The sequence below is a fragment of the Anser anser genome (genome assembly GCF_964211835.1).
Source record: "Anser anser genome assembly, chromosome: 6".
Taxonomy (NCBI): Eukaryota; Metazoa; Chordata; class Aves; order Anseriformes; family Anatidae; genus Anser; species Anser anser.
The window spans coordinates 32,301,766-32,318,131 of record NC_139726.1 but is presented as its reverse complement, the minus strand read 5'-3'; the positions used below and the strand labels follow the sequence as shown (position 1 = coordinate 32,318,131).

The following is a 16,366-nucleotide window of genomic DNA, read 5'->3' as shown; positions in this document are numbered from 1 at the left end:
ATAAAAGAGCAGTTACATGCTGGACAGTATGAATCACAGTATAAATCATTCCTGGCGAGGAACTACAGCTTATACTCCAGAGTGAAGGCATTAGGCAAGGACGTCAATATTTTAACATTTTTATTGCATCTACTTTTTTGTTGCTGCTCTCATTCTCTCTTTTTCTTTTGGCTTAATTACTTTTCCTTAAAGTATGCCAGGTACCTGGTAAGTTGACTCAGCTTGGAAAATTGATTCAGGTGAATAAGAAATGAGAGCTTGTGAACTCATGGAATGACTCATGGATTAGTTGGCTGTTTTTTTTTTTTTTTTTTTAAAGCACCCAGTCTTACAGACTACCCCCAAACTATTTGATCTATGGCCAGTGTGCCATTTCCAGCTTTGTCATCATCTGAACAATAAGACAATAGAAATAATAATAAAACAACAACAGAACACAACAACAACAAAGAGATTCTGCACTCTGAAAATAAACAGCAGCTTTCTCTGTGGAGTAAGGTGGGGATCTCTCAGTTGCCTGCTGCTTTGGTTTAAGGCAGGTTAGAAATACACTGTTTCTGTAGTGTGTAACAGCTGACATTGTAGACTAAGTGATTTTTTGGCCAGCAGTAATTATCTGCAACCTTGTAAGCAAAAGGAAGAAATGAGTAAGTAAAGATTTTCTAAGAAGTGATTTAGATTCATGCCAGTTGTTATTTACGAGCATTCTAGATAAAAGGCTTAACATTGGGTTGCTGAGGTTTGCAGTAAATGAGTATGTAACAATATAAACAATTTACATGTTATCATATAGGTTCTAGGAAAATCCTCTTTCTCTGACCTGATTAAGGACTCTATCTTGAAAAGGATTATTTATGTTTTTAAGTTAATATGCTGTGAAATCATCAGGACTCCTGGCAGTGCATAATTCAAGAATGTGCATATATCTTCAAAGGACTGAGACCTAAATAAAACACATGCAAATCAACACGATAGTTTTGAATTTTCCTAAGATGTGATGTAAGGCTAAGCTTTCTTGTTAAGAAGAAAATGATTTTAGAGTGGCCCAGCATGTCCATAGTCAGATCTAACGCAACAAAACCTACATAGGTTACAAATACTCAGAGAGCTAATACAAATTAGTGGGTTTTGATAATTGCACACACAGTGGATAAAGTGATCAAACTCAGGACATCACAAAATAGTCTCCATCGATTGATCACTGTAGCTGCGTCTGAATCTAAGAGTGATAGTGATGTGTTCAGTACAATTATTTATGGAGGCATTGCATGCTGTGTGGAGTGTTCACTTTTTGAAGTTGTTTTTTGTTCAAAGCAGAGCTGGTTTGTCCAAGTTAGAAAGTGCGTGAATTTATGCTTCACAGGAACAAATATTTTTGCAGCTAAGATTGAAGATTTTATGTGCATGGTGAATAGAATAAGTAAATTAGATAGTATTTTAAATTCAGTCTTTTAGCCTTTTCAGAGATACAGATCAAAGTTGCTGGATGGCTGTTTTCTAAGTACTGTCTCAGGTGTATGAAGAGTTGCTGGGCAGTATAGAAGGTTAGTGTTAGATGTGGTCAGATCCCACCAAGTTTTCTTCTTCCCAAATCCTGAGTCATAGGAACTTGGGAAGCAGCCAGGATCTTTACTAGACGGGAATGAGATTTTTAAGCGTGGCTGTGTGGGATGTGCCACTGACTTCCAGGCTAGTATTTACATAAATGAAACATGTGCTATGGGTATATTCCCCTACTTATGTTCTTCTCTGTATGGTTTGTGCTTTATCCTTTGTTGTTGTTGTTATTTTTCTCTTTTGCATCCTCCCCTCTTCCAATTCGATCGTGAAGAGGCATATTTTAAGACCTCAGGCAGAAATGCAGAGCTTTTCAGTTATGCCACCTTTGCATAATAAACTCCTGAATTAAATGTCAGGGTTATAATTATTGCTCAAGTACGCTGGCAGGTGAGACCAGGTGACTCAAGCCAAGATGAAAAGGTGGTAGAAATAATGCTATTAGTGAGATGTGGTTCAGAGAAGACACATTAGGGTCAAGTGTAACTGGCCTAATGATTGATCTGGATTTTGTGGAGTGTCTGGTGGTGTAACCCTGACAAAGGGCCAGATGCCTGCCCAGCTGCTCCTCGATTGCTCAGCTGGGCAGGAGGAAAAAATAGGCTGAAAAACCTTAAATGTGATGAAGACAGGGAGGGCCCAACCTCATCCCCCTGCCCAGCGGCCCCTTGTGCTGTCCTGCAGGCAGAGGATGTGGTCAGGACTTGGCGGTTCCTCCCGCTCCCCCTGCTCTCCACAGGCCGCCATTCCTGTCAGGAACAATCCTCTGGTGTAGGCTCTCTACAGGCCAGCACTCGCCTTTTACAGCCTGGACAAATCTGACATCAGGGGCCAGATTTTGACAAGATCTCGACCGGGAGAGCTGTTTTTGGTGTTTTCCACTAGCTCCTCCCCACCATTATGTAGATAAAGAGTGACAAAAGGTGTGCTGAAAGGCCTTTGAGAAAGGGATCAACTGTGTCCCTTTTCCTGTTACTCCCTCTTCACAGCGTTCATAAAGGGACAGAAAATGACTGCCAGCCGTGGCCTTTCGTTCTTTTGTGAGGTAATAACTAGCCTTTCTAATGATTTTAAACTCTTGTGTGGTGTTCTACCTCTTTATTTGTCATAACTTTTAGAGATAGCCCGTGGTTACAGTGAGATCCTCAGTGAGACAGGAGAGGTGAGGGAGCCTCATCTGAGGATCCTCCTCATGTAGCAGTGCCACATGGGGCATAATCACATCCCTGTGTATGTGTGTTTTGTTTTTTCTCCCTTAAAAGCTGTTGTTAACGCAGGAGGTAGAAAAATGCAATGCAGTTACATGGTGCAGTCTGCACATCTGTGTTCATAACAGATGGGTTTACTTTTAGGTTTCAGTGTTAGCTAGGTTCTAGCAAAATGGAGACTAAAATCATATTTCAGCTTTTACAAATTCTTTAGATTTTAGGACATAATCCAGCAATATAATTGAGTATATGCATATGAGCAGTGTCTCTGATTGCAGTAAGACAGTTCCTAATATTTAGGTACATGCTCATTTGCTCTGAGACCTTAATGAATAACCCTCCTCTCCAATTCAGTGCCTGTGATATTCCTCATTTCAAAGTCTGCTCTGCTTTTCTATTCCAACATGCCTAGAAAGCTTAATGTTGGAGGAAGAAATATCTACAGTTTCCTAAGTTTCCATTACAAGACTGACTTGTCTGCCATTTATAACTTCACCAGTGTTACTACTCAGACTGAAATTTTCTGTGCTAGCTACCTCAGTAGGGCTGAACTTCTGTGTAAGAAAGCATTAGCTAAAATGTTTCTGAGACCAGGAATTTTATTTATTTATTTATTTATTTATAATCTTGGAGCTCTACTGTTCTCACATTTTGGAGAAAGAAATGTTGCGGAAGAGCTTTCTGGTATGAAAGCAGCTATTGGCATTACCAGCAATCATTTTTGCCAGAATCTGGGAATGCAATAAATTTGATCAAGTCATGAGGTTCTAAAAATTCCTTAGTGCAAGTGATATTCTGTGCAATGCCATATTAGAATTTGGCAGCTAATTGATGTCTATATTGAGAACACACTTTCCTGTATAACTCCTATACATGAAACCATAGAAAAATGGATTTTGTCCTTATTTTTTCTACAGAGCAATTGGGTGAGGCTATGTAAGTCACTGAAGAGTATTAAGTTAGTCATTCATTTTACACTCTTCATTCTCAGAGTGCCTGATTTTGAGACCATTGGGATTAGGTTTAAAGTTCTGGACTTCTGCTACTCCTGCAGTTGCTGGAGACCACTAGGAAGCTACTGCACTAAGAAGGCTGAATATTTAGTATATTTTTATATATATATATATATATATAAAGATTTTCTAGCCCCTAAAATTATTTTGAAATAATAGTTCTTTTTTTCTTTTTTTTTTTTAGACCTTAGTGTCCTGCGTCTGTGCAATTGGGGTTAACTGCTGTTATTTCTTAGGAGTGGTTTGTGGTTTGAGTAGACGCTTTCATTGTGTTGATGATAGCCTTTCTTCACATAGTAGCACTGCTTTGTGCATTGAACAAACTGGGTCTCAGTAGGAACACTGCTGTTGTAGGAATTGAAGGGAACTCCAGACACCAGCCAGCCTGTTCTGCCTGGGTAATATGAGGTGGGTGTTTTGAGAGCTTTAGGAACGGGCTAATGATGGCGCTCTGTTCCTGTGCTGCAGAACCCTTACTGCCAGAAAGCTTTCCTTCACATCTAGCTGAAATCTCCCCTGCCTCAGTGCAACGTAGTTAGTGTTTGTATTAAAACAAATGCACATTTAAGGTTACACAGACAGCTTCGTATTTAACACTTTTTATCCTGAAGGTCAATTTTATACGTATGTAGCGATCCAATGTAGTACATGCTGAGACTGACAGTATTTTGCATCTGAAGATACCATATTTTTATTTATGGTTCAGTCAAAATAAATTAGAATAATCAATGATTGTTTTGAAAGCAAATTACTGGGAGCACTATATATCTACCAGGGCAAGTGCTGAAGAGATGAGAATGGCTTATAATGCCAGAATGAGTTGTATAAACACGGGTATTTATATACTCAACAGCAGCAAATCTTTGGGAGTTGTTTTTTTCTTGGCTGAGTCTTCTCTGATCCCACTTCCATCCCTGAGGAGGAGAAAACTGATGCTTCTATCACACATGTTCTGTTATTGATTTTCATTCCAATCTACCCAAAGTCTTCTGTGCTGGAAATAATTAGACCCTGTGAGCAGAGATGAAGCAAAAATCTATACAATGCTGGATTGCCAGAAATGAAGACAAGGGTGCCTAATTAATGTTGCGTATAGAAGTCTCTTTGGATGAATGGGTTTCCCTTTCTCAGAAGCAGCTCAGCAGTGGTTATGTCACAAGCTTGCTGTTAATTAGTGTTCAGCGTGTGCCTATAAAAATGGCATGGAGGAATAAAATGTTGTACAGCAACATTTTACAAGAGCTCTGCAATTAAAAGAGAATTCTCTGAATGTATTCTTGTGGGCTTCGTTATGATGGCAAAAACGTTTCTTCCATATGAAATATACTTTATGGATTGTCTCTAAGCTTTCTAGAAAGCTCTTGTCACCAAGGAAGTTCGGACATCTCGAAAGCTGGTCTGGAAATATGTTGGGAGGGTTAAGGACAGGAAAAATGTTCCTAGGAGGTGAGGCAGCTGCAGCTGTGCCGGCAGGTGAGGACTATCCAGAAAGCAAGTCAGACTCTGGAGGAAGCTGGCAGATCTACTTTTCTTTGAATCTAGAGTGAGAGGTTATGTGGACTGAAAGTGATTTTATTCAAGTTGTGTAGCACGTCTTTGGGAGACGTGAAAGCAAGTATTTTAGACTGTAAGAGGGAGAACTGACAAAGTCTTCAGACCAAGCATGCACTCAAATATCAGCAGAAATATCTGAAGGGAAGAACTGGAGGTTCAGAGATGGAGCTTTTGGGATCTGAAGTATCTGAAACAGCTTAAGAGAAAAACTTAAGCAGATGGATCTGATGCTGGTGCACTGCTGTGTGCATACCAGTGAGGAAGGTCCTGCTTAACCCAGCCTGCCTTGATGCTCTAGAGGCTGAGGGAAGAGGGTGCGTAGCTGTGACGGGTTCATCTTTAGACTTATCCCACTCATTTGTCTGTAAAGCTGGATCCCCTTTTTGGCACTCCTCCAAATAACAATGCAACCTGCCTATGTGTGCTGCAGAAAGCAGCAGTATTATATTGGGTTTTTGATGTTGTCAGAGGTTTCTGATAGCAGAGGGATTCTGGTGGAGTTGTTCTTGTCCAGCAATCTGCAGGTCACTGGCATGCCTTCTTTCAGCTTTTAATTCTCTCCTTCTATGCCTATTCTCTCCTTGCCCTCCTACATACGTGTTGTGGCCAATCTAAACAATACAGTTGCATCTCTGAATAATTTAAATAACAACATACCTTCCTTCTCTTTTCTCCCAGTAAATGCAAAGGAAGTTTCTCTTATTTACTCCAAGACAGCAAACACGTTTTTCTTCTCACAGAAATTAGAGAATGCATAAAACCTGGGTTCCTTGGTTGAACAGATGAGTCCAACTGTTGAATCTGCAGGAATCTTCCCGGACTGTGCCTTAAACTGCAGGAACAGATGTGTTTTCTGATTAAAATCCAGTTGACATAAATATGTTTTTAGCATGAATTTGACATAGGGAAAGATGTTTTCCCCATATAGTAGAAGCTGCAGTTCTGGTTTAGGAATTTTATGAAATAATAAGAGTGTAGGAGAAAGCTGCTGTTAAAAATGAGATTTTTATAATAGAGTAGTTGTGTGCCTTTAATGACCTTTCTTTTCTTCCCATTTGGCTGCTTGGCATCTTCTCTCTCTACTCTGATTCTGTTTTAATAAGGGTTTTTCTCTGCAAACTGTCAGCTCTGATGCACAACTGAAATGGGTGCACACACGGGCTATGATTCCTCTCCCCTTCACTGCATTTTGATTCTGAACTCCAGATTAAGTCTATTTAAATAATCTGGTGACTTAAGTCAGCTCCTAGACACTTTTTGATGTTCTACAAATGGTAAAGCATTTCAATAATTTAAATCAAATAACCAAATCCATATGAAATAGGCACTTGTTATCTTTCCAACAGATTTATTTTCTTCCCTAGATCCATTTCAGGCTGTGCTGCAGTTGCCAAATCAAAAATAAAGTGAGTTTTCAGTATAGGGATGTGATAAGTGTGTGATTTCCATTATGTCCCAGTGTGCTATATAATACAAAATGAAAACATGTAACACGTTTTGAGTATAGAGTTGAAATGGATTTTCTGACCATAGCCTAGTCTCAGTGAATAGGTGCTAAAGTAATGGCAAAGACTGTAGCTACTGGGCTGTCATTATCATTTGAGTAATTTCCCAGTGGTAGAAGACTTCAGACCTATGGGCACAATGGAAAAAAAACTGAACCCTTTTGTCCTTCTTCCCTTAAACCACCAGCAGCAGGCTGACGAGCCAATACTTTTTGAAGTTCTTTTGAGCGTGGGAAATAGTGGGTTCAGGCTGGCTGTGCTTGTTTGTGTGTTATCCTATTTCTTTTTTTTTGTAAAAACATTCAAAGAAAGCTTTTAGAAATATATTTGAGTGTTTTAAGCAACTGGAACTTCAAGGGGATGTGAAAATATTTCTGGTTTCACAGATGTCAGTCACGTTTTGCTGTTTTCTTCAGTAGTAGCAGACACTCATCTGCATAGCATGTATTTTAAATTCTTATGAGGACAGAAAGTATTGCTGCTTGTTTGGTCCATCCAGAATCAGTCATCTGTGGATGCTGCAGAAATGAAACTGGTGCTGGATATAATTAGCCACTCTTTTGTCTTGTAGCCTGGCCATACATCCCCAAAAAGATGTTGTAGTCACCGGCAGCGATGACCGCCTCTGGAAAATGTGGGCTTTACCTGATGGGAACATCATCATGACAGGTGAAGGTCACACTGATTGGCTTTCGGGCTGCTGCTTCCATCCAAGGTTAGTGCAAACAGTCCCCTGAACTAGTGCTAATCCCTTCTGGGGAGTGCTTGTTTGCTCTTTCTTTGTTCACTGGCCTGCTCTGATGACTTTCTATTCTCAGTATAACCCTGCGCTCTCTGCTGAATTTCCAAACATGTAGATAAATGTTCCTCTGGCTTTCAGTGTGTTGACTTAAGATTGATTGCTTTTAGTATTTTGTATATCTTAAACTTTGTCCACGTGCCAGTGCACGTAAAAAGGAGTAATAAGCTTTTTAGGTCTAGCTGTATTCATATTCTCCGTGTTCATGCACCATAACAAACACAACTCTGTTATTAATAACAAAGAAAAGCTGATTTCTTGTATCAAGCATTGCCATGTGACTAGATGTATTCAAGTTTATCTAGAGAATATGAGCTTTCCTCTTTTCTCTTTATACAGATTTGAGGCTGAATTAATAAACGAAAGTGAACATTGAAAATGAGAAGTAAATATTTAGGTTACAAGGGTCACAGAAATAGGCCAAATATAAAGTAGATTTCTTGGTCATTTTGATGAAAAATAGAATGCCATTTTACTGTAAGAAAAGATTTCTGTTTTTTAAGACTGAGCTTCTGTAGATTGAAATGATTTTGCCTCAAATTTGTGAGGCTGCAGTTGTAATAGAGCTCTTTACTGCTAATATAATAAAGGTCTGCTAGGCTACTCACCTGTGGTTCACTTATAAAAAGAGCGTTATTAAACCTCTAACCTTGTGTTTTTATTGTATTTATTTTATAAATCTATGTTAGCTCTTTCCTTCACGAGAAGGAAAAGAACACTGTTTAATTTCATAGTTCTTCCTGATTTCTGATATTGTAATGAGTTAACAAGCATGCGATGCTCTACACACAATAAAATCCCTCTGTTCAAAGCCTCAGGAACCCAGAATAGTGCTTTCTGGGACAGAACATCAGCACTGACTCTTTGCTTGCATCTTTTTTTCCTGTGAAACATAGGCTTTTTCTTAAGGCGCTAGTGCTTCACAATATTCTCTTTCTCACATGCATGTCCTCAGAAACAATTCCATATATTTGAAAGAAAAGACCAATATGTAACTTAGAAAATGGCATATAGTAGAGATGGGAAGAGGAGAGAAGGGAACTCTCAGTTTCTTGGTTTAAGACAGAAGGAATTTTTTCTCTTCCTGAGTTGCACCTCGGTAATAGAGGTTGCACCAAGTTTGTGACCATGCTGGGCATCCTAAGCATAACTTTCAGATAAACAAAATGCTGCCTTGCCTCTTACCTGTTATGAATATAAAATGTATCACAGGGAAAGAAAGGAAAATACAATTAGAAGAGCATGTTATCATTTATAAAGCTGCTGGGCATACTAATCAGATTTCGATAATGCATTGTTACCATGACACCCACTGACTCAGAGACTCGAAACTATTTTCTCATTAGTCTTTGACCAGAATACAGTCCTTTCAATAGGCTTTCCTATTTCTCATTCAATTATTGAAATTAAAATGAGTTGAGGTACATCATTATTCACTTGCAGTATAAATTGACTCCTGCTGGATGCTCTGGAGTGATTCAAAAGTAGTGCTTTTACAATATTGTCTTCAGTTACTGGAGAAAAAATATATATAATGCGACAGAATACATTTAATCATAATTTCTTCTACCCACCCCCCCCCGTACATCAGGTATTCCAGAAGTGAAAATAATGAAATAGAAATGGAAAGTTTTCACAGATGTTTTCCACAATCAAATATAGATAGCCTCTAGTTTTATTTCTGATTTAAAAGGATGTTCAAAAGTTGAAAAGAAAAATATTTTTGTGGCTGGGCTCTTAAATTGTGATCCAGAAATCTGGATTAAACTCCTGCACTTCTACATTCTTTCCTTGATGCCCTCTGTTAGCTCATTTCACCTCTTTTATTTTCTCTGTTTATAAAATCAGGTTTAGAGCAATCTCCATGTTTGGTCTGAGAAATATTCTGTGTGCAGGCACACACACAATTAGGTCCATTTTCAGACCATCTTTGGAAAACATCAGAATAATTCACTTACAGAGATGGTGTGTGCTAATAACTTGAGGAGAAACAGATCTTGACCTATGATGTGAATTTAACTGGTGCTTCTGAACATACAAGGGACTTAAAAGTCCATTTTTACTCAAGCAAGTCCATATTTGCATTTTTACTCAAGCAAGGGTCTTCTCATGGTTATGTTTGTGGCACCACTGTAAATAAGGGTCAAGCTGAAGTCTGGTAGATGTGAAGGTCTGTCATCTTCAAGCTTTGGGTGCTGTTAGGTTCCTACATCCTTAGATTCTCCAAGAGCAGTGAGAGATTGTGGGTCGGTAGTAGGAACTTAGCTGTGTGCAATATGATAGGAAAGGTTTCTTTTAGGCTCTGCCCCTTACCCACAGATTAATAGGCAGCAGCGATGAGGATTTGCATTTGAATCCTTCCCAGTACTGATGTACAACAACGTCCTCTAGTGCAATGATGCCACAAAGTCTTAGGGGCAGAAGCCACTGAGTTTCTGGAAGGTTGTTGGGTTGGAGAGGTTGGATGAGTCTTATTTTGCCCCTCACTGACAAAGTGCTTCCCAGGCACTTACTGGGAAACATCATTCCATGCCAATTTTTCCTTAAGAAACGTTTTTTCCTTCACATATGAGCACAGTGGGTAGATGAGAGTCCATGATGTGCCGAAGCTCCCGAGTCTTGTGGAATCTGTGTGCTGGATCATTTTTTACAGTGTGCCCCCCTGCTCTTCGGTCTCCCACGAGTTCTCCTCGCATGGCAGCGGCTCCCAGGACACTAGATGAAGGGGAACAAACTAGCTCTGTGCATGCGAGGAGAGCAGAACACCTCAGCTGTGATGCTCTCTGCAGATCTGAGAGCAGAATTTTGCCTTGAGCTTTTTAAATAAAAGCCAGACTTCAAAGAGGTCCCATCATCTACAGAGTGCAGCAGCTGGATGGAGGGAGGAGAACAGCGCATCCTTTTTGAAGCTCAGGTGACAACTGGTCAGACTTCAAAAACAAACACTCTTTTTTACTCCAGTCTGGCTGCAGATAAACTAGCTGTTGCAAGAGCCTGTCACTGCTGAAAAATTTAGGAATGTTTTCCAGCTTAGCTTTTATATGTATGAAGGAGTGAGGGAGCCTGAGTGACTGCTGTCCATGCAAGCTTCATGTCAGAAATCTGGGTAGCTGGAGAAGAGCTGTGCAGTCTGCCTGTGGATAAGAGGTGGCCTGAATGAATGGAATAATAGACAAAATCTGCATCTTCTGAGAGTTTCCAAAATAAGCTGAGGACGTTCACACTGCATCTTTAAGAACCAGAGTCTACTTGCACTGAGGTATTTCAGGGCATGTGCTGGATTTATCCATCTTCATTAGTAACCTTCCTGGATGGCTAAAGAATAGCAGAGCTATTTGTTCATGTCCTGTAAAGTTCCAGTGAACAGCACAATCCTGTGCTCAGCACACATGCCAGTATTAGTGTCCTTAATATAAGTATTTATCAGGTCAACTAATCTAAAATGTTTGTAGCCCTTTTCATGCAAACCTTCAAGTCTGTGGAATACAGTGAATTTCTGTCAGAGGAAGGCAGAATTCAGCAGGGAAGCTCTTCACAGGAAGGAGGGGTGGGCAGGATTTTGGGATAGCCTGGACCAGTTGTTCAGAGGTAACAGGCAGAGTCTGACACCGCTCATTGCTCACTGAGCCCCACTGGGCTTGTGCTTGGAGAAAGGAGGGAGATGTTGAGCAAAAATAAGGCTCAACAGCTTGGCAGAACTTCACAGTGGTCACACTTACGTTGCTTGAGAGCTGTAGTGCTTTGATAACCAAGGTGAATTACAATTAGGGGGCAGTCTCTATTTCCCCCCCCACCTCTACAGCTCTCGGCTGCCTGCGGAGTGAACTGGGGAGGAGGGCTCCTCAGTTCCTCCTCATCTTTTAATAATTCCGAAGGCTAGTCTTAGATTTATTTTAATGTCTGTAAAAATAAAAGGGTATTATCTATTAATCCCTTTTGTTAAAAGTACTGACTTTATTGGTTCTGTAGTTATTTGGTGAAAGCAGGGAGACCTCTAGGTGCAACAGGTGCTGCTAAAGGGATCTACAAGGTACTGTTACAAGCTAATGCATGTTCCTTAAATGCAGAAGCCTTTGTCTATATGTACGCTGTAACTGAAGGCTGGGTTTTGTGATTTGACCTTGCTGCTGGAAGCTCTTTCTAATCTACAGAGACCTTCACCTAATCCGTTTGGAGCTTCAAAAAATCTACCAACAGGGAGCTAACGGCAACATTTGGGGTCAGTGACTTCAGTGCTGCGTTTGGAGCCCTTCAGGCCGCTGCCCAGGCTGGATCAGCAGTTGCTGGCTACGGCAGCGCCATGCCTGCTAGCCCAGGCAGGCCTGCAGCACATGCCACGCAGCCCAGGGCTGCCTCTGCAGGTCGGGGTGCTGCTGGATGCACCTGCACAACAGGGGCTCCTGCACCCAGAAACCCTGCCGAGAGGCTGAGATGGTTTCCTGATCGATCACCTTTGAAATTATGGAGTACCATTAATGGCATCTTTCAGTAAGGAGCTGAAACAATGCAAAACTAGCCATGTAGGTAACAGTATCCATCTCCTGTGGCTCGTGGATACCTGGAGGAGAGAAGGGACCTCACAGCCCCAGAGGCTTCAGAGGGTCCCTGGTAAGAGAAGCTCTGTGTTCAAACGAGGGTCGGAAGTGGTCAGGCGAGCTCCTGTTCAACCTCAGAGAGGAGGAGGAAAAATATCAGCGCCCATCCTTTCTGTCCGGCCAGAGTCAACCAGGCTTATGGTCCTCTCATTGACAGGATGTCAGAGATTGCTCTTAATTAGTGCTCCAGCAACAGTGATCTTCGGAAAACTTTTTCTGCTAGTTTTGCAGCCATAAATGTTGAGTAACACATTCTGCACTGAACAAGGCTGAGACTTAAAATCCACTAACTCTGCTTGAAACATTAACATAAGAAAGAGTTGTAAGACTCAGGTTAATCACAAAGGTCTCTGTTGGCTATCGGTGAAATAGAATTTTTCTGATTTGTGCCTTGAAATAGACACTTTAAAACCTAATTTAGGGTTCACTATAGAAACAGATGTTTTTTATTTATCCTTTCATTGCTATTGATAGCTATTAAAGGAAATGCCAGATAGGCTGGCACATTTTACTTAAGATTTCTGAAGAGCATTAGTATTGTCAAGGCATAATGATTTAATTTCTTCGAGAATCTTTGATTCACAGAGTTCAACAAAGCCTTCAGTTACTAGATTACATATTAAATTTGACAATGGTTGGAAACTTCTTTTGAGTGGCAGGATTAATTTTCAGTCATCTAGCTGGCTCCGTGTAACACACAGTTAGCAGACGAGACGTTTCTTACAATGTTTTATCAAACTAAACTAATATGGGAAGTTGCATTCATTTATTCCACAAAGAACAGCCTGCTGCAGAACTATTTCAGTTGCTTCCACAGCGTACGTACCATGGGTGTGGTGTTTTCAAATGTAATAACAGTTTAATGTCAAAACTAGTTTTATTTATTTTGAAATCTTTTTGGCAAGCTTCAGACTTTTTAGACGAGGAAACATTCTCCAGGTAACGCAGTTCTCTCTCAGGGCAGCAAAGCCTACTACTTTTACTTTACAAACATGTTTGAGTGGGTGGGCGTTCAATTTCCTTTGGGATTCTCAATCTCATTATTTTTATCAATAAAAAGCCTCTGCTGGACAAAGGAATAAATCACATATAAATGAAATATAAGAGATTACACGAGAAGCTCAGCTTCTGCTTAGACTAATCGAATATCTTTGGCCAAACATCCCAATGTCAAAGGCTTTATAAGTATTCTACAGGATCAGCCTGGCAAAAAGAAATCAATAACCAGGTAATGGATGTGATTAAAATTTTTCCCCTTCCACCCACTTCCATAAGCCAAATGTTTCTACCCATACTAATCTGTTCTGGCACGTGTAACTGTTGGTTATTCCCTGCGCCTTTCTGGGATGTGTATCTGTAACATGTTTTATATCATTTCAAGGCGACGTGTTAACTGTTGGTGAATATCTATTTTAAGAAAAAGCAATGTGCGTATCATTTTATTTTCCTTTGGAGAGATCAGTTGTGCAGTGTGCCTTTGGAAAACACGGGATGGCATAATTGTAACTTTGCTATGCATTTAGATGCTTTTTTATTGTGCAGAATTTGCCTTCTTTTCTGTTATTCCTGCCATGCCGAGGAGTGTTTTCTTGTGCAGCCCAGAGTAGCAAGCAGATATCCAAACTTCTGGAGGTTTTCCTTGTTGTCAAATCATCCTGTGTCTCCTTTTACACCTTACTGCCTGATTTCTGTCTTTGCAGTGGTTGTGCCGACAGACTGTGGGCCATCTGTGTTGTTTGACGTTCAAAACATCGATCATTAGATGGGTCGTGTTCTGCAAAGGTTGTTGCATCTGCTTTGAAGCAGTACACTTTTCTATTCCAATAGGAAGACAAAAAAAAAAGTTCTGTTGCATGCATTTTGATGTTGAGGGACAGCTGCTTTAGTTGTAGAAATTTGATTGGACTTGTCACTACTTTTTCCTTTTTAAAGAAATCCTTCCCTTACCAGAACTGTCCTTTAAAACTGTTCTGGATTGAAAATGGACAGGACAAAATGCAGCTTCTTTCTTTTCTATCAGGAACTTTAAGAGTCCGTCATTACATTGATTTTAAAAAGCGAACAGTCTGCAGCTCCATAGTGTGGTTACTGAATAGGCTTCGCTTTTCACCCATATGACCACGCTTTATTGGAAAACTACCTTTGGCTTCCATTTCTTGGTTGGTGGAAATATTGACCACTCAAAGTTAATGATTCACTAATAATTTCTCCATTACAATAATTCAGCAAACAGCAGGAGAGAGAAATGCTGATGACAGTTTAAGAGAGAAAGAGAGGAAAGTAGCTGACAGAAGAAGCAGTCCTCCTATTGAGCAATTCAAATGCGTATTTCAAATAATTACAGGAAGAAATTACATTGTAATAAAATGCTGCCCTTTGATGGAAGTAGTTATTTTCACACTCTGTAGTTATTTTCACAGGTGGTTTTACATACTAAAATGCAAAAGCCAGTGGTCAGAAACCTCTGGAAATCTTTGTGTAAAACTAAGAAAGAGTAGGAAACCTTCCCAATATTTAAGGTAAACTTTGACATCTTATTCTTAACAGCAAGGATTTTTTATCACGACCGTTTTGTTGATTGCCTCCTTAGGCATTTTCTGCTGGTTTGCACGTGTGGCTCAGATTTTTAAAAAGGGTTCTGGTACGATGGGAGCCGCTTAAAATGTGCGTGGAGTGTGGTGGTGGTGGTGTGAAGGGTTTGCAGTAGCCTTTAAGGCTTTATGGCAGCCGAAATGAAGTCAAGTCTTTTACATTTTAGAAGATTATGAGAGGATGTTTACATTGATTTTTTTGCATCTTTTTTTTTTTCTTTTGTATTGCTTAGGAGTTGTAGTTGTAAATGCATAGCTGGTTTGTTCATCTGTTTGTATGCTTTGTCTCCTGTACGTTAGTTTTCTTTTTTGTGTGTAGTGAGACATAACTTCGTTTCCCTGTTTTATAGGGGAGGGAGAAAGGAATGTGGTTCTGAAGTGTAAATCCTGTCTCACAGGATGTTTATATGAGCATACACCTGCTTCCAAGCAAGCTACCAGATGATGTGTTTTTCCTGAGCTCCCCAGAGTTAGGGCTGTCTGAGTGAAAGCAGGGGGCACCACTAGAAAAGACACCTGAAGCCTCTGTAAGAGGATGAAGAAAAGAATTTGAGGCCATCTGCTTCCGAAGGGTGTCACCCAGCCTTACAAACACCTTGAGAAATGCCCGCAGAAACATCAGTGGCACCGTCTCCCTCCTTGGCCACAATTTTTCAGAGAGTTTTCCATGATAGAGTGAGAGGGGGTGCCGAAGGAGCGCTGTGCTGTCACTAGTTTTGCTTTGAAAACTGTTTTAGGGTGGTAGTAGTGGGTTTGATATGGGGCAAATCAAAGTTTAATTCCAACTCAGAATTTCTAAGGGACTTCTTACAGGGCTTTTATGGTTTCTTTTCTCTGATCTCTACCCTGTGCAATTGCTATCTTTATTTTTTTTTCCCATATGAACGAATGCAATTTTTTTCACTCGTGAGTTTGTTCTCCCTCCATCACAAACGTGAAGCACCTCTTTAAAGCCTCCTTCATAAGGACATAAATCTTCATACCTGTAGTGCATGACCTCGGATACATTTAAGCTTCTAATGGGTATAAAAAGATAGCTGATCCTTATGGCATTATTTAAGTTATTATTTAGCTGTCATATCTTTATAATGTCATTTAGATTTTATGCTTGTCTATAAGGTAAAGTTTTCAAATGTACCAAAAGCCTTGCTTCCATAGAAATGATCTCATTATTATTAAATGACTGTGTCTTGCATGCTCCGTTCCATTATTAAGTGAATTTTAGACCTGCAAACAGGCATGGTATTGGGCTCATCAAACCAGTGCTATTGGTTGAAAAGGCATTGTGATCATCTTTGGTGGTGTCCCAAAAGAGGTGTCAAGTTTAATCACTCTCTTCACAAAAAAAAAAAAAAAAGGCTTTAGTTATTGAAATCAGTAATATTTTGATATGAATGTTTGAATGTTTAGACTTCTAGAAATTAGGAGAACTTTTGGATCAGCTGTGTAGGTAAGTAGATCTGGTGTAGAAACTACGGAATTTTTTTGAAGGAAAAAAAACTATGATAAATTCTTTGATAGAAAGAAGGAGGAGAAAGATGCAG

At 40.0% G+C, this 16,366-nt stretch overlaps 1 protein-coding gene across 3 annotated transcripts in view; it reads left to right on the top strand.

Annotated features, from left to right (window-relative positions):
• SPAG16 (sperm associated antigen 16) overlaps positions 1 to 16,366 on the top strand; it is a 399,263-nt gene that overhangs the window by 206,865 nt on the left and 176,032 nt on the right. For all 3 annotated transcript variants that reach the window (XM_083841616.1, XM_083841615.1, XM_083841614.1), the window contains one exon: positions 7,409 to 7,552. In XM_083841616.1, coding sequence (XP_083697742.1) covers positions 7,409 to 7,552 — 144 coding nt within the window. The remainder of the gene's footprint in view (positions 1 to 7,408; positions 7,553 to 16,366) is intronic.